The following is a 25484-nucleotide window of genomic DNA, read 5'->3' as shown; positions in this document are numbered from 1 at the left end:
CGGTCTTACGGTGACCGCTTTCCATCAGGCCGTATACCAGTTTGCCACCGACGTGGTACAGTCAAGTGCAAAAATACATATCGAAATAATAAATAAATAAATATTCGGGACACCTTACACAGATCAACTTAGCCCCAAACTAAGCAAAGCTTGTACTATGGGTGCTAAGCGACGATATACATACTTAAATAGATAAATACATAAGTATATACATAGAAAACATCCGTGACTCAGGAACAAATATCTGTGCTCATCACACAAATAAATGCCCTTACCGGGTTTCGAACCCAGGACTGCGGCTTAGCAGGCAGGGTCACTACCATCGAGTACGTACCCCATGTCCTCGATGGTCACTACCGACTGAGCCAGACCGGTCGTCAAATAATCGTCTCATAAATATGGTACTACGCTCTTATTACACCGGACTAAGATTTATTTATTTATTTATTGGTAAACATGATTACATGACTTTACAGCTAACCATTGCGTCACATATCTTAGGCTGACATAACAAGAAAAACAAAGTAGACATATACATTTACAATAATAGGCATACACCTAACAGACATTTTATATAGGAACAGTTGAACACCTCGCATCCATCGCCTCACACAATCTCAAGCATTCACTACATATTGCCGCCCATCGCCACGCAAACAAGTCGCACTCAGGTGTCGATGTCAGGAGCGCATTGAGCTGTGAGAGGGCGCGGGGCAGCGGCGAGTTCCTGTACGATACGGTACGCGCCGGCGGCACGGCCAACAGGTCGCGTCGTCGCGGCCTGAGTGCTATCCTCGGAACATCAGGAACAAACAGTCGTACGAGACGCTCTACAAGCTCGGGACAGTCTGACTCACCACGTAGAGCTCGACATGCTGTGATCATCAGCTGAAAATTCCGCCTCACCTCCAAGGAGTTATACCCAAGAGAGCCAAGGAGATACTTGGTCGGGTAGAGATACGGGTAGAATCCGAAAACTTTTTTAAAAAGGAACCTTAAAAATGCTTTCTGCACCTTCTCAAGTAATAAGGCATAAGTCGATTCGTAGGGGTTCCATACGATCGACGAGGACGCTAGATGCTATAGGACGTGGCCGTAAGGGTCCTATCACCCTATAGCTCATGGGATATTCACTTCTGGTGGGACAAGTGCTTAAGAGGATACGGTAGCGAAAATGCTAAAATGGAAAGGACCCTTTCAACTAGAGAATTTTAGTTAAATATACATACCGTCGCTGCGCGTGCAAATTTCGCTATGTGTTTTTAACCTACTTTACAGGAAACACAAAAAACTGTTTATTTCTTTTTTTTTTATACTACGTCGGTGGCAAACAAGCATACGGTCCGCCTGATGGAAAGCGGTCACCGTAACCTATGAACGCATGCAACGCAAACAGTGTCACATGCGCGTTGCCACCCCATTAGAAACTTGTACATTCCCTTTTGCTGTGTTAAGTACACAGCAAAAAGGAGTGTACAAGTTCCAAGGAGGGTTCGGGTTGCCGACGACTCTAAAGGACAATAACTATACGGAACAAGTTAGTTCCGTAAGTCCTCCCGTCATCAGCACCGCACCCTCGTTGAGCTCTTTAGATTTCGGCAATTATTGAACATAAACAAAGCAATATTTTTATGGAATAAGTATTTTCAGTTTTGCATACATTATGAAATTACTTGAAATTATATTTTAGTTATTATAAGGTTAAAAAAATATATTTTTCATAAATGTTACATAGCGATTATAATTTGAGTCGTAAATAGCCGGTGTATGTCTTACAATCACATAACTAGATTTTATTCTTAAGGAAGAAAATACAATTTGAGCACTTTATCGTCTCATAGTTATTTAATAATCATATGATTTGAATTAACTATGTTGTTGTTTATTTGTATTTTATCAATTCATTTTCGAATTAATTATTTCAGAAAAACCACGAATTAGAACTATACGCTTAATACACAATACCATAATAAAAAACTCGATTAAATCAATATATTACTACCAATATAATAATATATTTATTCCATTATTTTTTATGAATGGAGGTTATTTCAGTTACAAAGTTGCTCAATGTGGTATTATGTAAAAATGTATGTATTGAATAAGTTTTCATTATGCATGTTTAACTTGAAAAAACCGGATAATGCTAGTCTGGCTCGAACACCGAAGGTTACATGTACATCTGACTATTTTTTTTCTCACAACTATATTAATAAATCATGTACTGATGTATGGTGTAATACGGTTTATTTTCCAAATTTCATAGTTTAGGTCAACCGGAAGTACCCTATTAATTTTGACTTCCTTGAGAGTGTAGATTTTTTTTCAACTCAATTAACCTTTGTTGTATTTATTGAGGCTTTTTGGAATGAGCTTCAAGGAACGGTACAGTACACTTGAGTATAGGGTTTTTCCGAAATAAAGAATATTGACAAATAGATAAACGGATTGACAAGAAAGTACATAATTGTATAAGGGTTCCATTTTTCCCTTTTGATCCGAAAAAGATAAAAAATCTTTGTCATTCAACACTTTGTGATTTCTCAAGTCAGCGTTTTTTCATTTTTTAAACATTTCATTTTCATTAATTTATTTTAAAATGTTTCCAGAAAGGATAGATAGATCTTATCACACAAAATTTCATACAAAACGATGTCTTACCACTTCAAGACAATGTTAAATCACTTGCTGTTTTTTTTTGAGTTACTTAGCATAAATTTATCTTATTTCGATATTTTGTAATATAAGTACGTTTACACACACTGAACCCTACACGAAATTTGTCAGTATACTAAACACTAATAAATTTCTGACAGTTAATCTTAAAAATCAATTTGAAATGATTTATTTTTAACAAATATTAAAAAATAACTATTCGGTCAGAGTGAGTACTTTCAGACATAGTCTCAATAAAAAGGGAAACTACCCTCTCTCTTTCATTTATAGAGGTTATACTTGACGACAAACCCACCTACCATACACCATTTAAACAAGTTTTAAGAGAGTAGGCTAGATTTTTATAAGAAAAGCCTGCTATGTGACGCAAAACACACGACCTGGAAACATTCACGATTTATACAAATAGTACAAAATTATCGCTATGTATGAGATTGTACAAATCGGGCACAAACATCTAACACATCTTTTTATACAATATTTCCGAAAATATAGCTATGTGTCATAATTCACATAGCAGGTGCAATTCCAAATCAGCTGTTATAAAAAGAAATGTAGTTATGTGATTTATTGCAGTTAACGATTATAGGAAGAACATTCAATGTATGGGCATCACATACCTACTTTTGATAAAACCTGTAATACTGAAATGAGCTCGACGCTGTTTTTGGAGCATATGTATTTAGAAATAAGGTTTAAAATGGCATTGAAAACGAAAAATCGTTAAAAATCACATAGCGAATTTTGCACGCACAGCGACGATACATACATACATACAATCACGCCTGTATCCCATAAAGGGGTAGGCAGAACACATGAAACTACTAAAGCTTCAGTGCCACTCTTGGCAAATAAGCGGTTAAAAGAAAACGAAACTGTGACATTGCAGTGACAGGTTGCCAGCCTCTCGCCTACGCCACAATTTAACCCATATCCCATAGTCGCCTTCTACGATACCCACGGGAAGAAAGGGGATGGTGAAATTCTTAACCCGTCACCACACAGGAAAGAGAGAGGATACGGTAGCGAAAATGCTAAAATGGAAAGGAGCCCCCCTTTCAACTAGAGAATTTTAGTTAAATATACAAGTGTTATTAACTAGCTTTATCGAAAAAAAATTGTCTATTAAGAACAACTCAGTCAAAAGATATTACAAAAAAATCTTTAAAATCGAGGTTCCGCTCTCGACTCTTTCCTCCTTCAAAACTTAATCAATCTGAACGAAATTTAAGAATCTGAATAACAATTAAATAATCTATGTCAGACCGTTTAGCTTTTTTGGTTAATTGTTACCAATCTTGAGTATCACACCTTTTTTTGCGCCACAATGAAAAAGGTCGTTTTTGGAAAATTTTGATTGGCTCTAGAATATTTAAAAAGCAGTATATCAAAAAAATCGAAACGGTCCGACACAGATAAAAATAATAACAATCTGTGTTGAAAAAATCATTTCTCTATCTTCAAAAACCAGGGAGGAAATAGTCGAGAGCGTTTGTATGGAGAATTGACCCCTACCGTATCGTCTTAAGATAAGATAAGATAAATCGTTTATTTGCAAGAATACTTATTTCTAGAATACACAGGTGTAATTATGTAGGATGGTGTACAGTATTCAGTCGCACAAAACGACATGCAAAATATTTTACATAAAAATACTATATTATACCTATACTAAATATAGCTATAATTTAAAATTCAATTCCATTTCAACAACATAATTCATAATAAAAGATTCACAACGTAATACATGCTTAATATTTTAATTTTAATTATTCTAATTCTATCAACTATCATATTCTAAATATTCTTTCACGCTGTAAAAACAGTGTTCTAGAAGAAAACTGGTGACTTTCTTCTTATACTCTAGAGCATTTAGTGTCTTAATAGTATCGGGAAGACTATTATAAATAACTATGCACATGTTGTACGCATTCTTCTTATATATATCCAAGTTGCACCGAGGTTGATATAGAAGGTTTTGGTATTGGGTTCTTTGGCTTGAGAAATACTCCGATCTCATATGGAATAAGTCTGGACGGCTTTTTACAAGCAACAGTGCTTTTTTAATATACATGCAAGGCAGTGGTAATATTTTTAATTTCTGAAATAGTGGCCGGCAGGTATCCATTACCCAGGCTTTCATTATTGCACGGACACATTTCTTTTGCAATATAAATGCTCGTTCGAAATCAACAGAATTTCCCCACAGTAATAGTCCATAATTTAGTACTGAAGATACCACGCCGTGATAGGCTGTGACCGCTGCTTCAAAATTTACTGTATTTCTTAATTTTCTTAGCGCAAAGACAAACCTATCTAGTCTACTACACACAGCATTTACATGTACCTTCCAGTTGAGATGCTGGTCAATGAATAAACCTAAAAACTTAATATTTTCACATTTGGATATTGATAAATTATTATAATTGATATTTAATTTAATTGGATCACTATTATATGAGTAGAATTGAATAAAAAATGTCTTTGTCATATTGATATTTAAATTATTTTTACATGTCCAATTGTTAATGTCAACTAATGCATTATTTACGACGGTTTCGTATGTATCAGCGTTATCACCCCTTATTAATAAAGTTGTATCATCGGCAAATAGTATACACTTATGCGAGATAGCTTGAGGCAAATCATTGATGTAGACCAAAAACAATAGAGGACCTAAGTTACTCCCCTGAGGGACGCCCAGTTTTACATCAAGAAAATCTGACCGGTATTTGGTTTTAACATAACTCCTACCTACTTTTTCTAATTTGACTATTTCAGTACACTGTTTCCTTTGTGATAAATAACTTTTTATCCATTCGAGTGCAACGCCTCTGATCCCATAGCATTCAAGCTTTGCAAGGAGCTTACCATGTTCAACACAGTCAAACGCCTTGCTTAAGTCTAAGAATATTGACAATATTGGACATTTGCTATTCAAACTTTCAGATATATATTTGACTAAATTAAAGCAAGCTAACTCAGTGGAGAGTCCTCTTCTAAAGCCATATTGTTCTGCCTGTATTAGACCGTTTTTTTCTAAAAATCCAGTTAGTCTTTTACACATTGCTTTCTCAATTATTTTGGAAATAACTGGAACAATTGTTATTGGTCTATAATTATTTGGGTCTTTACGGTCTCCTTTTTTAAATAGGGGCTTTACCACGGACAGCTTAAGCTGCTCAGGAAAAACCGCTTGTTCGAATGAAAGATTAATAATATGTGCCATAGGGTGACATATCCATGGTGCAATCAGCTTAAGGATATATGTTGTAATGTCATCATACCCAGAACTTCTACTACTTTTAAGTGACAGTATGATTTTAAATACTTCATTGGCATCAGTAGGTATTAAAAATATTGAAGAGGAATAATTATTAATATTATTAGTTACATTTAATGCCTTTCTATTCACATTAGATTTTGTTGTGGTGATGTTAATAAAATAATCATTAATTAAATTACAAATATCTTTTGGATTATTAAATGTCATATTATCAAAATTCAAAGAGTCAATTTCATTATGACTTTTTGCACTCGATAAGTTGGCCGATATTATGTCCCATGTAGCCTTACATTTATTTTTATTACAAGATATATAATTCGTGTTGCTGATTTTTTGTGACTTAATAATACATTTTTTTAATACATTGCTATAATTTTTGAATTGAGTTCTATTATATAATTTGTTTGTTTTTGACAATTTATATCGCAAGTACAAATTTCTCTTAATACTACAAGACTTACGTATTCCTTTTGTTAACCATTTTGATTTCTTATAGTGATTATTCATCTTGACCTTTATGACTGGAAAACATAGATCATGAAATAAGCACACTAATTCATAAAACATTGTAAATGCTTCCTTAAGATCGCTTGAAAATAGTACCTCAGAGAATGAAAGCGCTGAAATACATTGTACGAATTTATCAATGTTACCTTTATTAAAATCTCTTTTGTAAGCAAACCAATTCAGGCTTTTATTTTTCTTCTTAACACTAAAAGTAATCGTCTGGGCCATGTCATGGTCAGATAAGCATAGCTGATGTGTACATGCTTTTACATTATCTACGTTACTGGCTATCTGATCAATGCATGTGTTTATCCTGGTAGGGGTATTTATATGGATTGTAAAATTATGATTTTGCAGAGTACTTTTTAAATCTCTTGCAAATGGACTATCTTTTAAGACATCAATATTCCAGTCCCCGCAGATGACAATTTTCTTTTTCATATATTTAGAGGTTAAATGGAATAATAATCTGTCCAGCTTGTGAGTAAAGATCCCAACGTGAGCTTTCGTTTGTACTGGGATTCTATAAATAACAATGACTAACACATCCAAACCAATAATTTCGATGCCACAGCACTCAAAATAATATTCTGTAGCTAATGTTGTCTCAAACTCTATTTCTTTGACCTGTAAATTTTTATTTACGAGAATGGCTGTGCCACCTCTACAAACGTTTCTACAATAAAACGCTCCATGTTTAAAATTTTCGATTTTGACATTTTGCTCTGCACCTTTTTTTACGAAAGTTTCGGTTAGACATATTATATCGATCTCTTGGCTTCTTGTATAGAAATCATGCAGAGCTACCTGTATCTGGTCAAGCTTTTTTATTAAACCTCCTATGTTTTGGTGCAATATAGTCAGTTCATCGGAAGCACTTGAGTAATTAGTAGTAGTTACGAAAAAATTCTGAGCCCTTTGTGCTACTGTGATACGATTGATCAATTAAAATATTATAGTTATTGTCATTCTGAAGTAGTTCAATTAATGTCTTTAAGTCTCTAAAAATTTCATTTAAACCATGTTTATTAATGCGACCAGAATTTAAATTAAACATCTCATGATCATATGCCAGATTACGATTACTGTCTAATAAATAAACATATTCATAATTAGAATTATCCGCATACAACAAATTGTTAAACAATTCAACTCTATAGTTGTACATATTATTGAAATAACCCATATTGTACGTCGGAGAACACACTATGATATTTGTATGTGTTAATGCGGATGTCATCTGCCTTATGTGCAATACTAAATTGTCGAAACATTGTGATTTTTTGAAGTCCTCTTCTCCTATAAAAATTATACAAAAATCATCTTTAGTGTAATTATTCAATTTTCCCTCTAAGTCATCAAAAAGAGTTCGAATTCCGACTCCTGGATAAAGATAGTGACAAATATTGTAAGTATCACCTAAATTAGTATTTCCTATTTTTAACATTTTATTGAACTGATCAGAGCTTATCATACATATTTTACTCGTGTTTATTCTACCTTCTACGTTTTTACACTCGCTACCTGTTGACAGTTTTACATGATGTGCATTTTCATTGTCCGTCTTCTCGGGGTTTGTTTTGGCAACATCTGTGGCGACACCTGTTTGTATAGCATCATCTGTTTGGTCATGTTTCTCTAATTCCTGAACTATTTCTGTAACTGTACGCGATGTGTCACTAGCTCCTAGGTCTTTAAAACTGTCATTATATTTGGTAGCGTTTGCGTCTGGTGTGAAAACAAGTGTCGATTTGTTAGGGCTTTTATTGCGTTTTTTCGTGCTAGATTTGCAGATTTGCTCCAAGCTACTAACTTTAGATTTTAACTTTTCTATTGTAATTTTTAATGATTTATTTTCGGCAAGGAGGTTTTCAATTTCATTATCTGCGCTGGCAAGTTTATCCTGTAAATCACTAACTTTTGTTTGTAGTCCTTCTATTTTGTCCCTAAGTCCTTCACCTATCTCTGGACAGCTTCTATTTATTTTACTACACCCTTCTTCATAAGTCGATGATGATGATGATGACGAATCGTCGTCGTCCGCTTCTTCCGGCAGAGAGTCGAATGAATTTTTTGTAGAAACCTTGACTTCATATTTTTTTGATTTGATGTCTTCCCTACTTCCCAAGGCTGTGGATGGGGACTGTATTGCAGGTGACATACTTGTTTTTTTATTTTCTAAATTTTCTTTTAATTTTGAACAGTGACTGCACTTCCAGTTATCTTTATTTTCCTTAGGCATATTCCTGAATTGTGTTTCATTAACATTTGTACAACTAACATCATAAATGTTTTTACATAACGAACATTTTAAGAATTGTCTCGTCTTAATTGTATTTTTGCAGTGTGTGCAAATCACGGGAATTTTTTTTGGTGGCATTTTTATTTTCCGATTTCGCTTAATATCTGTGTAACTAAGTTTCTTTGGCGATTTCTGAACGCAACCTGTCTGTCGATATTAGGCCGCGCAAAACGGAACGTCAGACGTCATGTGCCAATGTCATCCTGATGATACGTCATGAATCAGCTGTATAAATACCCGGTATTTGTCCTTTAGTTTTGTCCTTTTAAAACAGTTAATTTAAACTCTGTGTATGTGTGAGTGATTCAAGGACTGATTCCAAATCTTATATTGTTGAAAATTAGTGAAATATGGCTCACCGGTATAATGCTTCACTATTAATCCTGAGTGCAGAGTGTTGGTCATTTGTTTGTCACAGCTTAAGGTACATATATTGCATTTATTCTATATTATTTTAAATATTAGTGCTCATTGACTGATAACATCGACTGTTTACTTTCACACGCACACACAGACGTCGTATGAAATCTCTTGTGGATAAAATGCAACTTTGCTATTTGTTTTTGATATAGGTATCAATAGTAGAGATGGGCCGAATATTCGGCAAATATTCGGTATTCGGCATATTCGGCAAGTTTTCCAATGTTCGTATTCGACCGAATAGTTCGGTTATATTGCCGAATATTTACCGAATAAACAAAGTAAATAAATAGCGTAAGTTTTTTCGTAATTCATCGGATAATGACATCCTGTTTCAGCATTCTAAGAAACCACGAAAAGAAGTTAAAAAAGAAATTAAAATATAAGTACCTACCATAATTATTTAATTATGTTAAAAATTAAAATAACTAAGCTTAAGATACATAACCAAAATTTTCTTATGCACTAAATTATACGAACATTAAGATAAGAGCCTTAGTACCCATTACATAATATCAATCATTGAATTTTTTTTAACTCTGAGCCAGAATTTAAAATAATGTGGAACCGAATATTCGGCCGAATGTTCGCTTCGGTAACAGCTGAACCGAATGTTCGGCCGAATATTCGTATTCGGCAAAGTCCGTATTCGGCCCATCTCTAGTTATCAAGATAGCTTTTACCAAGCGCGGATCCAGCTTCGTGCCCAGGGAGGGGGTCACGTGGTAAAGGCCCGGGGCCCCAGGGGAGGGTCACGTGGTCTATTTGTATGGCTAACTTAGGCTCCAGGGGGGGTCATGACCCCCATGACCCCCCCCCCTGGATCCGCGCATGGCTTTTACAAGTTGGTATGGTGAAAATGTAACTACTCACGGCAGAAGTTCTCATCGCTGCCATCAGCGCAATCAGTTTTATTATTGCAGTACTGATCGTGAGAAATGCAGCCTCCGTCGAGACAAGTGAACTTATCTTCGCCAAGACACTCCTTTTCGTATACGTGATGCTCGTCACTAAATTCGGCACTACACGCTATTAGCAGGCAAGATATGATGAATATGTAGAACATTCTAAAAAAAAAAAATATTTTGTCACAAAAAAAACAAATTACATACTTACTAGCGTTTGACCGCGGCTTCGCTCGCTTAATGCCGCTGTACACATGAGGCCTTGGGCCAACCCTTGGAGCAGCTCCTTGGCCAAGATAAGAGTCGCTGATTACACATTGGTGAACCAATCACTTGGCATTGCCGTAGCGGGCAAGGTGTTCAAAATGAACTTGACACGATCTTATTTTTAAAACAATAAGAGCGTGTTAGGATCATTGTGAACACCTTGCCCGCTACGGCACTTCTGCTGCTGACTGTAGAATGGAGAAGGCCATTTACGTTGTCAGCAAAATTTTATAAATAACCTCGTTATACAATTATTTGAAATATTATACATTTTTTGAATATTCTGATTAGCACATTTATCTTTTTAGGCAACACATTAAGCATTTGCAAGGGTATTTTATTTCATAAAATCAACACTATTATTGGCATAGATAAACTAAGTATTATTTTCGTAAATCTTTCACTACTGTCCTCTCTGACGGATGACGACAAACGTGTGAACACAGATGGCCATGTGCGCCCGATCATTTGATGTGTGGACAAAAAACTGACACTAGTCGGTTGGCCGGCCAGTGCTGGCGCCAACTGTCAACATACGGCCAAGTGTGGGCCATTTAGCTCTCTACACGCTTGGCCAAGGGGCAACACAAAGGGTTGGCCCAACCGTTGGCCCCATGTGTACAGCGTCGTTTAAATTCAAAAATTGTGCAATAGTCCATATCAACTTCTACCCCCTATATTAGGAAAGCGAAGAGTTAAAAAGAGATAAAAATTAGGTAGCCTATATTACTCCCGGCTCCCCTCGTATCGTAGCTAACTCATATCACACTTTGAATGACGCGACAAAGCTGGACTGCGTTTCGGTAGCCACGTAGCGTCAACCAACTATTGTCACCTCGGTTTAGCCTGGCTGAAGGGATCGAAATTTCTTTAGCTATACGAATACGAGCTGTGACGTTGCTCGATCAACCACAAATAGAATAAAATTAGTAAATTACAGGAAAACAAGATTAGATAGGTACCTAGGTATGTGAAAGTTAACTTTTTCTACGAACCTTGATATATGCACCTAATATTCATTTTAAAATGACTAATCAAACTTACCTGCGATCAAGGCAGAACTGGATAACAAAATCAATTAAATAATACACTTGAAATTAATTAATTAACATTTTTATACGACGGTGACACGGGTTCACGTGGCTGCAAAGGAACAAAGAAAGGGCAGACATTACCGGCAATCCATATTTTATAGAAAAGACGGTGAGTTCCCAATAAAGGTAACGGAGTTCTGAAACTACCTTCAATTTTGATGATGTAATTTCTTACTGCAAGATACTGTTCATGTTATTCAATGGATGATGATTTTTAACTTAAGGAGTAAAAAATTAATTTTCAGTTTACTTAATTCTTTTATTGCAAAGAAATAATTAACGATCTCGCAAAACCTACTATACTTCAACATATAATATGACAACTCGAACGTAACGTTTATCACGTTTAGTTCTTGCTCGTGGATTATTTTAACTAAAGACAGAAATTAAATTTATCTCCTGTGTTGTTTTGAACGAAAAAAATCATCTTTTGTATATTAAGTGTAAGAAATTCTATCATATATATTTACAGAAATATTCTAGCATTGAATAACCTCTTTTTTATGGATTTTACAGTTTGAAAGAGCAAATGACAAGAATCCACGGCAATTATTTATTATATAGTTACATGGTAACACTGTCTCAGTAAAAAAAAAGTTAAAAGTCAGTTGAATGAATCCGTTGATGACAGGAGTGCAGTTTCAATAAACGTGATTTTAAATTTTATGTTAAAACAACAAAAACATCAAGGGCACTTTAGTTAACGTCTTATATTCAAACCAAGATGGAAGTTACCGACGAGAATCTATCTACCTTAGCAAACTACTTGCACCAAACTCTGAATCCTGACCCTAACGTGCGGCGACCCGGTATGTTGAAATGTCATTGTTTTAAAGCGTTAATTCCATTCGTAATCTAGATTTCTAGCCAAAACAATAACTATAAATCTAACCTAGCCGTTATACACGGTAAAACCAATGCTAAAACTGGATGCAAAACGTTATTTTCTCATGTACTCCAGGCGCTCCGTTTTTGTGGTCTTTATAAGTAAATTAACCAAACTTTTAGCTGTAAAACATTGATTTGTTCATATTGATACGTTATTTGCTACATTCCCTTGAAGCATTTCTCGTGCATGTGTTTTTCAACAAGAAATCAGTGTACTTTATTTAAAAATAGTGACATCATAGTTGTGCAATTACACACAATCATTTACTAACAGCAGGTGTAAAAGTGACTACGCTGGGTTCAGAAAGATATGAGTCTTAAAAATGAGACACAAGGTTTGTTATTTATAACACACTGCAGGTGTCAATTTTCCAGTATGTAAGTCTCTTGCCATTTTATAGCGTTGACAACTGGTCTGGCTCAGTTGGTAGTGACCTTGCCTGCTAAGCCGCGGTACTGGGTTTGAATCCCGGTAAGCGCTTTTATTTGTGTGATTAGCTCAGATATTTGTTCCTGAGTCATGGAAGTTTTCTATGTTTATAAGTATGTATTTAAGTATGTATATCGTCGCTTAGCACCCATAGTACAAGCTTTGCTTAGTTTAGGGCTAAGTTGATCTGTGTAAAGTGTCCCCAATATTTATTTATTTAATCTAATGTACCATCAGAAGAAAAAAACCTGTAACAATAACATATTAAGCAATGGCTTGCTTCTTTTAACATGTTTCAAAATTAACTACAGCATTTTGTCTTTATTTATTGGTCTCAACTGGCTACCTAATGATTCTCCGACAGATTTTTAGCCGATTATTGATTCGCCGACAACGATTCACCGAATGCCATTTAGCCGAATAATCAAACTATCGCTGTCACTTTTGGTTGAATAACGTTATGTAGAATCTTGGTTCGCATACAGTTCAGTTCGCTTCTGTGCAAATTATCCGAACTATTATTGGACATTTTTCATTTAGCAAAGTAATATTTTCGTTTAGGTCACGTTTAGTCGAATAACGTTTCACATTTTATACATTTTTAAAATATTTTCGAACAAATGAATTACCGTTGTTGTAAAAAAATTACGCACACTTAATAGACACTTTTTTTTACATACATATAATCACGCCTGTAGCCCATAAAGGGGTAGGTAGGGCACATGAACTACTAAGTTTCAGTGCCACTCTTGGCAAAAAGGGGTTGAAAAAAATCCAGATTGTGACATTGCAGTGACTGCGCCACCATTTAACCCATACCCCACAGTCGACTTTTACGACGCCATCGGGAAGAAAGAATGTAATGTTGAATAAATGAAATGAAATTAAAAGAAATTTGGTGAGTTGAAAACAACAACAGGTATGTGATTAATATAAATAATTAGTGAAATAAATGTGAATTACTCTTATAAACGATCTAACAACTAGATTTTTGAATCCACAGAACACTTTGTACGCAAGTTCCAGGCTCCAGCCAACTCACCAAAAAAAAAACAAACCATCACTCCCATGACCTATTGTGTTTCGACCAATTTTGTGTCGGCCAATTTTTACAATTACTAAATGATTATTTGTCGAAAAGTAAATCGGCGTATCAAATTTCTGCCTACCGACTCCGTTTACGAACGAATATTATGCGCAATGAGAATCTTCCAATCGTTATTCGGCCAAAACATACGTCGGCGAATCGTTGTCGGCGTACCGAAAATCGGCGTATTTTATTTCGGAATATCAATCGGGCACCGTCTCAACTACATTAAAACATTACAGGCCGGTAGCATTAAACCGTCTGTCACCGTTAAAGCATTCATTAAATGTTATTGTATGGGAAGTTCCATAGAAGTCTGCTGCGTGATGATGACATGTCTGTCAAATGTGGTTGATGCAACTGGCCCTAAGTAAATAAAATCACAACTAAACTTTGCTTCTGCTAAGTTTTTCTAGACATCATTAATGAAAAAAAAAAGATTTTTGCAACTCTGTTATTATATCATGTAATAACATAGCATCTTGACGACCAGTCTGGCCTAGCGCGTAGTGACCCTGCCTGCTACGCCGCGGTCCCGGGTTCCAATCCCGGTAAGGGCATTTATTTGTGTGATGAGCACAAATATTTGTTCCTGAGTCATGGATGTTTTCTATGTATGTAAGTATTTGTATATTATATCTATCGTTGTCTGAGTACCTGCAACACAAGCCTTCTAGAGCTGAGCTACCGTAGGACTCAGGCAATCTGTGTAAGAATGTCCTATAATATTTATTTATTTATTTATCTCTTCTCTTCATATTTACTATGCTATTATTACTGTCACAATGATCACTGGATACAGGCTATATCAGTTCTTTAACTGCCTGCCTGCTTATTAAATAATAAATAAATAAATTTCTAGCTGATATTTTAACTCAGTGATTCTATCACGCAAAATTAAATTACGTAATTTCAAAATGTTTCTTTATTTTTGTAGCGGAGAAGTTTCTGGAAAGTGTAGAAGTGAACCAGAACTATGCCATCCTGCTGCTGCACCTGGTGGACAAGGAGACAGTGGACAGCACCATCAGAGTTGCAGCTGCCATTGCCTTTAAGAACTATATCAAGAGGAACTGGCCAGTGGTAAGTCTTCTTCGGGTGTAGGCCTCCTTCAACATGCGCCACTCGTCATGGTTTTGTGCGATCTGGAGCCACTTTTTCCCAGCTGTCCTTTTGATCAGATAAGTCTTATTTATTTAACTTTAATTGCACAAGAGCCTTGCATGCGTTTTCATATTATCTGATCCAATATCGGATGTAGGACCGATATCCCATACATTACAGGCGTAATCTTGGATTTTTTCCATTGAAATCCTTCTGACATCCAACATCAGATCAATGTGTAAATGTGAAAACAGACTTAACCCTTAAATGCATGGTGATGTATATATGTGTATTTGATGGCCCGTGGCTCGATATGTAGCTATCCAAAATCACATTTATTGCTTAATTATTATTCGTTATTTATTACTATTTAATAAACAATTAAATAAATTAGATAATATAATGATTTATTATTTAAGGATTAAGATGAAATGGCGGAAAAGTGTAAAAAAACAGAATGATGGCGATTTTTAGTATGTGATTTAGGCTGATTTTTTCGAAGTTAGTAATTAGTTTATGTTTAAACATTTTATCATAGGGGTTTCACAAATAGTGTACCTACCTTTTTAATAGTAGTCATTTTTTTTAAATAAAACTTACCAACAACGATATATTTATATAAATAAGATTGGTGCTATTTAACTTCTAACACTGATTTAGTATAAAAATCGATCTTAAATATATTTTTTATTATTTTTCCCAGAGTCTATCACATATATTCATATCTCATTAAAAGAAAAATTAAAAGAAAGAACTTGGAGAAAAATATAAACTTTTTTACAGCATTTATTTATTTATTTATTTGCCTGGCTTTACTCGCGTTAAATTTGATAATTGCGGAATGCTCCAAACAAATTTCCACCCACAATTTTAGGGCAGTGAGGTGTTAGAAAGAGACAAAAAGTAGCCTATGCCACTCTCCATCCCTTTGGAAATCTCCACTTAAAAAATCACGTCAATTCGTCGCTCCGTTTAGCCGCGAGAATGGACAAACAAAACAGACACACACACTTTCCCATTAATAATATGGATTTTGTATTGTTACATAATTAAAAATGTTTCATAATTACACATCGGTAACTCGTGGCATTTAGGTGGCACTTGTGAGAATAGTGATGTGACATGTTTTCTAAGTGTTTTTTTAGAAAAGATAAGATAATAAATGGATATTCCCTAAAAAATATATAAATATCGTCACTACTTTAAAAAAACTTGTATCTTCGTCTGTCAATGAAAAGAAAATTGTAGTAAGTATGTATGGAATGCATATAGACTTACTGCGTTTTAACTTTGAGGAACAGCGTGAGATACGAGATTTTTTAAAAGTAGTGACGATATATTAAATAAAATAAAAATATTAGAATCAAATAATTCCAAGTATTCGAATTATCCGGGAATTATACAAAATTGGGCAGATAATTGCAAGCCCTACCACATAAGAGAGCATCCGGAATTTTTCCTCATTTATTTCCTACTAGCTTTTGCCCGCGTTAGCTTGCGTTAGAAAGAGACAAAAAGTAGCCTAGTCACTCTCCATCCCTTCAACTATCTCCACTTAAAAAAATCACGTCGATTCGTCGCTCCGTTTTGCCGTGAAAGACTGACAAACAAACAGACGCACACACTTTCCCATTTATAATATTAGTATGGATAATTTGCTGAAAAGTTGTGAACAAAGACCTATTTCTGTTAACGAGTTACTAAATTTAAAATAAAGTCGCATGAAAAACACTATGGGCCGGTTGCATCAAATCGTCTGTCACCGTCAAAGCGTTCGTTAAATTTTATTGTATGGGAAGTTCCATAGACGTCTGCTGCGTGACGATGATGTGTCTGTCAAATGTGGTTGATGCAAGTGGCCCTAAATCTCGGCTTTGAACAATGGTCTATATTATTTTACAGGAAGAAGACAGTACTGACAAGATCCACGCATCAGATCGGGCCACGATCAAGACCCTCATCGTCTCCCTCATGCTAAAGTCTCCAGAATCCATACAGCGGCAGTTCAGTGATGCCGTGTCTATCATCGGCAAGTGCGACTTCCCGGAGAAGTGGCCCGGGCTCATTCCAGAGATGGTTGAGAAGTTTGCTACAGGTATGACATTTTCCATTTAGTTTTAAATATGTGGCTGAAACAAAATGTAGGACATTGCTGACCTTGCGTATCATTCTAATTTTACTGTACAGTTTATAAAGAAAAATAAAAAAAGAATGACGGGCCATCTTAGGCGCCGGTACCTTACATCAATATCAAACAAGCATGAACCCGGCGGGCCAGGGCCCTTCGGACTAGAAAACTCTAGTAACTCCACCTTATTCTTTCCTTTCATGAATTGAGATTTTACTAAGTTTTATTCGGTCATTATGGTTCTCTAGTATCTATATTTTCTTAATTATAACAATAAAATTAACCTGTATATATCATGCGAAAGTCGACTTATAAATATCACTAAATGTTGGTAACAAAATAGGATCAATTAAAATTTGCTGACGTGGCTATGTGCAAACTTTTTGAGAACTGCTGAATGATTCTATAGTTCTCTTGATTGTATAGCTTAACTTAAAATGACAATTGCAGGCGACTTCCACGTGATAAACGGCATCCTTCGCACGGCGCACTCGCTGTTCCGCCGCTACAGGATAGAGTTCAAGTCCCAGAAGCTGTGGGAGGAGATCAAACATGTGCTCGACAACTTCGCCAAGCCGCTCACTGACTTGTTTGTTGTGAGTATTTATTTAAACTTCGTATTTTTAGTTATAGGGCACTTCGACAGGAATAAAACGGCACCCTTATCTACATATACACTCTGTTTTGGGTTCGAATCCCGGTAAGGGCATTCATTTGTGTGATGAGCACAGATATTTGTTCTTGAGTCTTGGATGTTTTCTATGTATATAAGTATTTATATATTATGTTATCGTTGTCTGAGTACCCACAACACTGAGCTTATCGTGGGCCTCAGTCAATCTATGTAAGAATGTCCTATAATATTTATTTTATTTATTTATATTTTATCGAATTCCGTTAACTTAGGGAAGATTCTTAACTCTTACGGTTATCGAATTATTAGAAAAATTAATTTAATTACTGAACACGTGTGTGGCATCCCTTACCACTTCCTAATGTTATTTGTTTTGACATGTGCCGTCCAACACTTGACAATGAATTTAATGTTATGATTATTAAGGTCCTCTCACACAAATTAATCTATTTATTATCTATGGAAACAAAAACATTTTTTTTTTTAATTTAACAAAAAGCGATATACAGGGTGGTTCCTGATGATAAACCTAACCGCCTGTCGAATTTAACGGAAAACAAAAAAAAACACGGTGTATAGTCATATATAGTCCTTCTCTCTGTCTGTTTTGTCTGTTTGGTACTAAGCAAGGTCTTATAGCCCAGATTAAGGAAACATGGCTAAAGCCGTAAATTTAATAAAAATATTAATATTTATAATTTTAAATTTGGCCTGGAACTCTCGGTGCCCTATAGTCCTAGTAGTCCGACTCGCACTTTGTTGGTTTTTTCTTGAATTAAACGCTTGTGGCATCCATCATTATACTTCCGATGTCTAATAAAAAATAAAACTTGCTTTGAACATCTGGGTACGAATACGTCACATTCAATAATTTACTTTTTTACGTTCTTCCAGGCAACCATAGACCTAACAACAAAGCACGCAGACAACCCACAAGCCCTCCGAGTGATCTACGGCTCTCTAGTACTCATCTGTAAAGTGTTCTACTCTCTCAACTATCAAGATCTGCCGGAGTTCTTTGAAGACAACATGCCTATATGGATGCCGAACTTACTTAACCTGCTACAAGTTAAAGTACCAAGTTTGGAAGATGATGGTGTAAGTATAATGAAACCTCGTGTATGTCAGCTTCCGCTCTGCTGGTAGAGAGAAATTCCATCCAATGCCTGCCTGCCTCATTGTGAAGGGGGTAGCAAGCAGGCCCTAGCTTTCAATACCGGTAAGGGTATTCTTTTGACTTACAATGACGAACTGAGTGCATTTTTCTAAGTATGTATATTTTTGCCAAGTCACAGCCTTATTTCGCTGCTAGATCGTTCTGTCTACAATTCTACATATCGTCACTACTTTTAAAAAATCTCGTATCTCACGCTGTTCCTCAAAGTTAAAACGCAGTAAGTCTATATGCATTCCATACATACTTACTACAATTTTCTTTTCATTGACAGACGAAGATACAAGTTTTTTTAAAAGTAGTGACGATATATAGAGAAGTGGAGAAGATTAAAAAGGAAAAATGACTCCACCACCATGCGATTATTTGTGTTTAAAGAACTTTATTTCCCAAAAGAAAATTTACATTTTCACTTAATGAGAATAACGTGTTATACTAACACTAAGAATATATCAGTAAATCAGTAAGCATCTTAAATTATACATACCTACTTGTACAAGACACACTTACTTGTATAAGACATGAAATAAAAAAAACCGGCCAAGAGCGTGTCGGGCCACGCTCAGTGTAGGGTTCCGTAGTTTTCCGTATTTTTCTCAAAAACTACTGAACCTATCAAGTTCAAAATAATTTTCCTAGAAAGTCTTTATAAAGTTCTACCTTTGTGATTTTTTTCATATTTTTTGAACATATGGTTCAAAAGTTAGAGGGGGGGGGGGGACGTACTTTTTTTTCCTTTAGGAGCGATTATTTCCGAAAATATTAATATTATCAAAAAACGATCTTAGTAAACCCATATTCATTTTTAAATACCTATCCAACAATATATCACACGTTGGGGTTGGAATGAAAAAAAATATCAGCCCCCACTTTACATGTAGGGGGGGTACCCTAATAAAACATTTTTTTCCATTTTTTATTTTTGCACTTCGTCGGCGTGATTGATATACATATTGGTACCAAATTTCAGCTTTCTAGTGCTAACGGTTACTGAGATTATCCGCGGACGGACGGACGGACAGACAGACATGGCGAAACTATAAGGGTTCCTAGTTGACTACGGAACCCTAAAAAAGAACAAACAGATTATTTAGTTATGGAAAGAGAGTTGTTCTTTGAAATTGTAATCATATTTTATTTTCAGGATGAAGACCGTCCAGGAGTGATGGAAGACCTTCGTTGTGAAGTGTGCGAGTGTGCAGCATTGTACGCTTTAAAATATGAAGAGGAGTTCGCGCCGCACGCGCCCGGCTTCGTCACGGCGGTCTGGCACGTGCTGCTGGCTACGGGCCCCCAGGCCAAATATGACGCTGTAAGTAGACATAAAAAGTAAATTACTACTAATTACAAATCATTTATTCAGCAAATAGGCCACAGGGGCACTTTTACACGTCATATATACAAAACATTTAAAGTTGAACTGAAATTACAATTGATAATACTAATTCTATGTTCTAACTAAAGTATAACAGAATTTCCTCCCTTTCCATACCAAGTTGACTCTTGCACGATCTCTCTTGCTACCCCTTCTTGACTACGGTGACGTTGCATTAGTTGATCTCAACGAGGAATTGCTGGACAAGCTCGAGCGATTACAGAATGTTTGCATCCGGTACATATTTGGCCTCCGCAAATATCATTATTTTTAAAATCGGGACTTAATCGCGTATAACTACATATTAAATTATTATTTTTTTTTAAAAATAATGATGTGTAATAATCGTGAAAGTTTAAATCAGTGCTCCGCAAATATGACCACATTTCTGATTTTCGCTCCCAGCTCGGGTGGTTGCCGATCCGCCGACGTAGAGATGTGCGTGTTCTGTCCTTACTTTACAACGTACTTTATAACCCCTGTTCTCCTTCTTACCTTACCGAGAGATTTAAGAGCGCTTTCAAAAAATCTGCTTGCTCGCATTTCGACGCCGGCGGCGTTGGCGTGCGCCTGTGTGCAGACGCACACTATAACCAGAAGCATAACGATTGTAGCCTGCGGTACAGACATAGCGTGCGATCCTCTTCGAACCAACCTTACGTGCGGCTAGAGCGAAAGGGATAACATTCATGGTCGGTACCGCCACGCCGTCAGTAGCGTTGCGGACTAACCATTATTGATACTTGCGTAAAAACACCACCATATATATTACATATTTGCATACATGATTTCGTGCAGAAATACTTGACCTTTTAGTTTAATTATTAAACTTATCACAGTTTTTTTTATTAAAACGTGTGTAGCCTTGGAAGAAATAAATTAAAAAACTTTTATAATATAATAAATTGTGTATATAATATTGTTTTCTGTCACCGCGATAGTTACTCATGAAATAAATTTATGGAATCAGATTATATCGCGTATAATGAATATAATCCGTTTTCTTAGTTTTATTTCATTTTGTATATGATATGTTTTCTAGGTTCTTTTCGGTGAAGGAAAACATCGTGAGGAAACCGGACTTATTCCAATAAGGTCTAGTTTACCCTTTGGGTTGAAAGGTCAGATGACAGTCGCTTTCGTAAAAACTAGTGCCTACGCCAAATCTTGGGATTAGTTGTCAAAGTGGACCGCAGGCTCCCATGAGCCGTGGCAAATGCCGGGATAACGCAAGGAAGATGATGATGTTTTCTAGGTACATATACAGAGTGGGGCCTGTAACAAAGGCGAAGAATTGAACTCTAGGCTATTCTCCTTATACTGATCAACATTTGTTCGGCGACTTTTAAAAATAACTTGTATTTTGATTTTTATCACCCTTGAAAGTTTTTTTCTAAGATGTAATGTATTGCGAATTCTGTTAAGTCTAAAGTGTGACAGACAACGTCAATGACAACAATAATACATTGAAGCTAATATTTATTTTGTATGAAAAATTAAAAATTTAAAGACTTCATAATTTTTAAAAGTCACTGAATAAATGTTGATCAGTATAAGGAGAATAGCCTACAGTTCAATTCTTCGCCTTTGTTACAGGCCCCACTCTGTATATAATGGAACTAAGATCGGTTTTCTTTAATTTTAAGTAGTTTTTTTTATATATTTAAAATGTGTTTTTAGGGTTTCGAAGTCAACTAGGAACCCTTATAGTTTCGCCATGTCTGTCTGTCTGTCCCTCCGTCCGTCCGTCCGTCCGCGGATAATCTCAGTGACCGTTAGAACTAGAGAGCTGAAATTTGGTACCAATATGTATATCAGTCACGCCGACAAAGTGCAAAAATAAAAAGTGGAAAAAATGTTTTATTAGGGTACCCCCCCTACACGTAAAGTAGGGAGTGATTTTTTTTTCATTTCAACCCTAACGTATGATTTATTGTTGGATAGGTATTTAAAAATGAATTACTGAAATCGTTACTGAAATTGTTAATATTAATATTTTCGGGAATAATCGCTCCTAAAGGAAAAAAAGTGTCCCCCCCCCCCCCCCCCCTCTAACTTTTTAACCATATATTTAAAAAACACAAAAGTAGAACTTTATAAACTTTCTAGGAAAACTGTTTTGAACTTGATAGGTTCTGTAGTTTTTGAAAAATATGGAAAACTACGGAAGAGCCGAGTGGCTATTACCAACGCGGCTTTAAAAACCGGCCGAGAGGCCACGACACGCTCTCGGCCGGTTTTTAAATATTATGTTGTTTTAATTGCATGGAGCACAGGAAGGTCCACATCTATGTATTAGTTTTTTGTAAGGAAATACAACTCTACGCTACGCCTACCTGCTTTAGTTGACTGTTGACACACTGAGACAGTGGATGCGCCAGAGTATAAAAGAGTGATTACCATCTCTTGTCAAAGATCTTGTTGAGACGAATCAAACGAACCCAAACACGAAGTGGTTTCAAGACCTGGTCGTGGAATACTCTTGACTACCTTCCAGCTTCATCATCAGATCCTGGGTACCATCTCTTGTCAAAGATCTTGTTGAGACGAATCAAACGAGCCCAAACACAGAAGAGTTTCAAGACCTGGTTGTTGAATACTCTTGACTACCTTCCGGCTTCACCATCAGATCCTGGGTACCATCTCTTGTCAAAGATCTTGTTGAGACGAACCAAACGAGCCCAAACACGGAGTGGTTTCAAGACCTGGTTGATGAATTATCTTGACTACCTTCCAGCTTCATCATCAGATCCTGGGTACCATCTCTTGTCAAAGATCTTGTTGAGACGAACCAAACGAGCCCAAACACGAAATGGTTTCAAGACCTGGTTGATGAGAACTCATGACTACCTTCCGGCTTCATCATCAGATCCTGGGTACCATCACCTCTTGTCAAAGATCTTGTTGAGGCAAATCAAACGAGCCCAAACACGAAATGGTTTCAAGACCTGGTTGATGAGAACTCATGACTACCTTCCGGCTTCATCATCAGATCCTGGGTACCATCACCTCTTGTCAAAGATCTTGTTGAGGCGAATCAAACGAGCCCAAACACGAAATGGTTTCAAGACCTGGTTGATGAGAACTCATGACTACCATCTGACTTCATCATCAGATCCTGAGTACCATCTATTGTCAAAGATTTTGTTGAGACGAGTCAGTAACCTAAAATGATATTCAATAATAAATAATACTTACTAAAAATATTAGTCAAGTTAATTAGTTAGTTACCAAAGTCGTCAACCCAAGGATCAAAGTTTTCGGTCGCAGTATACATGCAACAGTACAGCCAAACACGCACACAAGTGCGGTTTTGGACACGGCGGGTGCCGCACACAATGACAAAATAACTTCGCGATCATCGAGCCGCGTGCGGAGCGGACTAACATACGTCCTGCCTCTACAAGCTCTGCCGCGGTACTGACATCGCAAGCGCGCGTAACCGGTAATAAGGAGGCATTTTTAAAAAAATCGTCAAAAATATTAAATTGCAATTAATAGAAAACTTTTGCATAAAATCTGCTTGAGTAAGCGTTGCAGATTATTTTTATATTAAAACTACTTCAAAAACACGTAAGTTTTCGAAGAAATTGACACTTATTCTGAGGTGATTTCTGAAACAAATTGGATTCATCATATCCTCATTTACTCTATTCTAAAGCCTTATAACAAAGAAGTAGTCTCAGAAGATTGTAGTACAGGATATACATAATACAAATTTACCACTTGAAGCATTCAAAACTATCCAAATTTTACAAACTAGACGGACTAAGTCAGCACTTTTCGCGGGTTTTCCTAAACATGCACCAGAAAAAAAATCATAATTAATTAAGTGAGTTAATTTTTAAAAATCCAGTCTCACAACATGTAAGTTAAGAAGATGTCCTAATCGAATCCTGAACTTAATAAGTCTTTTAGATGACGGAAAGTGTAGCATTTTGCCGACTAAAACTATCAATTTTACATTATTACGACGTTTTCGTTGAATGCCCTCTTAAGTATCTGGCTGAGGGCAGTGAACACCGTTTACGTTCAAGTGCGAATCTCACGCTTGCTATTCCTATGAATAATACACGTACGTACGCAAAATCATTCACGGTGCGCGCTGTGAAATTGTGGAATGAGGTGCCTCTGTCGCTCAAACGGTCTCAGTCTGTGACATCACTCAAGGTGAATCTGAAGAAACTTTGGCTTTCTGAACAAGTATGATAATGGTTGGGAATTTTATATATATATTATGTATGTATTGATATATTTATATATTGGTTAGGTACTTATTTTGTATTTTATTTATGTACTCTAGTATGTAATTTATTTAATTGTCATTTTGTATTTATGTAGTTTATATACTTAGCAATATTTTGGATTACTTTTGACCTTTATTGTACTCCTGTAAGTTTGTCTATCTTACGTACTGGAACGATCCTCTCATCTTCTCCAAGGTTAGCTGGAAGAGATCCCTTATAGGGATAAGCTCGCCTTTGTATCTCTATTCCTACAAATTGTATATAAACTGTTGTACACAATAAAGTGATTACTACTACTACTACTACTACTATAACGCTATATTTAACTAACTTCTTTTTTTTATTTGCAGCTTGTATCAAACGCCCTCACATTCCTGGCTAAGATAGCAGAGAAGAACAGCTACAAAAGCCTCTTCGAAGACCCGGCGACCCTCAGCAGTATATGCGAGAAGGTGGTCATCCCTAACATGGAATTTAGAGGTAGGTTTAGGGTAGTCAACTAGAAAGTAGCTGCGTGCGCATTTTACTTTGCTCGTAACTCGCTAGAGTGATAAGCATACATCGGGGTTTTGGGAGCGGGAATGATTTACACTAGCCCAAAAATGGTGAAAACGATAAAGATAAACATTACTTCAACATTTCTAGGTACATTTGGAGCCAGTTACATAGTTAAATATATATTTCAGTAATTCAAATGACTATAAACAGAGTTACAAATACACAAATTCATTCCCGCTCCCAAAACCCTGATGTATGGTGGTAAGATACATATAGTTTCGCCCTGTCTGTCTGTCCATTCGCTTCTTTGCTCCGTGATAGAAAACTGATATTGAGTTTAAAAAATGAGAATATTTTCGGAAATAATCGCTCTAAAAGTCTAAAAAAGTGCGCCCCCCCTCTCTAACTTTTGAACCATAAGTTTAAAAAATATGAAAAAAATCACAAAAGTAGAAGACTTTC

The 25484-nt window shown here is 36.0% G+C and overlaps 2 protein-coding genes across 2 annotated transcripts in view; one reads left to right on the top strand and one right to left on the bottom strand.

Annotated features, from left to right (window-relative positions):
- LOC125237889 (putative vitellogenin receptor) overlaps nucleotides 1–11509 on the bottom strand; it is a 96563-nt gene extending 85054 nt beyond the window's left edge. The window contains exons 1-2 of the mRNA XM_048145126.1: nucleotides 11408–11509; nucleotides 10065–10258 (exon numbers count right to left, since the gene is read on the bottom strand). Of these exons, the coding sequence (XP_048001083.1) occupies nucleotides 10065–10257 (193 nt within the window). The 5' untranslated portion in view covers nucleotide 10258; nucleotides 11408–11509. The remainder of the gene's footprint in view (nucleotides 1–10064; nucleotides 10259–11407) is intronic.
- Nucleotides 11510–12083: 574 nt separating this feature from the next.
- LOC125238100 (exportin-2) overlaps nucleotides 12084–25484 on the top strand; it is a 44842-nt gene continuing 31441 nt past the window's right edge. Inside the window, exons 1-7 of the mRNA XM_048145387.1 lie at nucleotides 12084–12266; nucleotides 14800–14945; nucleotides 16869–17061; nucleotides 17545–17690; nucleotides 18623–18826; nucleotides 20047–20214; nucleotides 24875–25004. Of these exons, the coding sequence (XP_048001344.1) occupies nucleotides 12182–12266; nucleotides 14800–14945; nucleotides 16869–17061; nucleotides 17545–17690; nucleotides 18623–18826; nucleotides 20047–20214; nucleotides 24875–25004 (1072 nt within the window). The 5' untranslated portion in view covers nucleotides 12084–12181. The remainder of the gene's footprint in view (nucleotides 12267–14799; nucleotides 14946–16868; nucleotides 17062–17544; nucleotides 17691–18622; nucleotides 18827–20046; nucleotides 20215–24874; nucleotides 25005–25484) is intronic.

The sequence above is a fragment of the Leguminivora glycinivorella genome, chromosome 22, assembly GCF_023078275.1.
Source record: "Leguminivora glycinivorella isolate SPB_JAAS2020 chromosome 22, LegGlyc_1.1, whole genome shotgun sequence".
NCBI lineage: Eukaryota > Metazoa > Arthropoda > Insecta > Lepidoptera > Tortricidae > Leguminivora > Leguminivora glycinivorella.
Note: the sequence above shows the minus strand (reverse complement) of the source record. Positions and strands in the feature narration are given on the sequence as shown.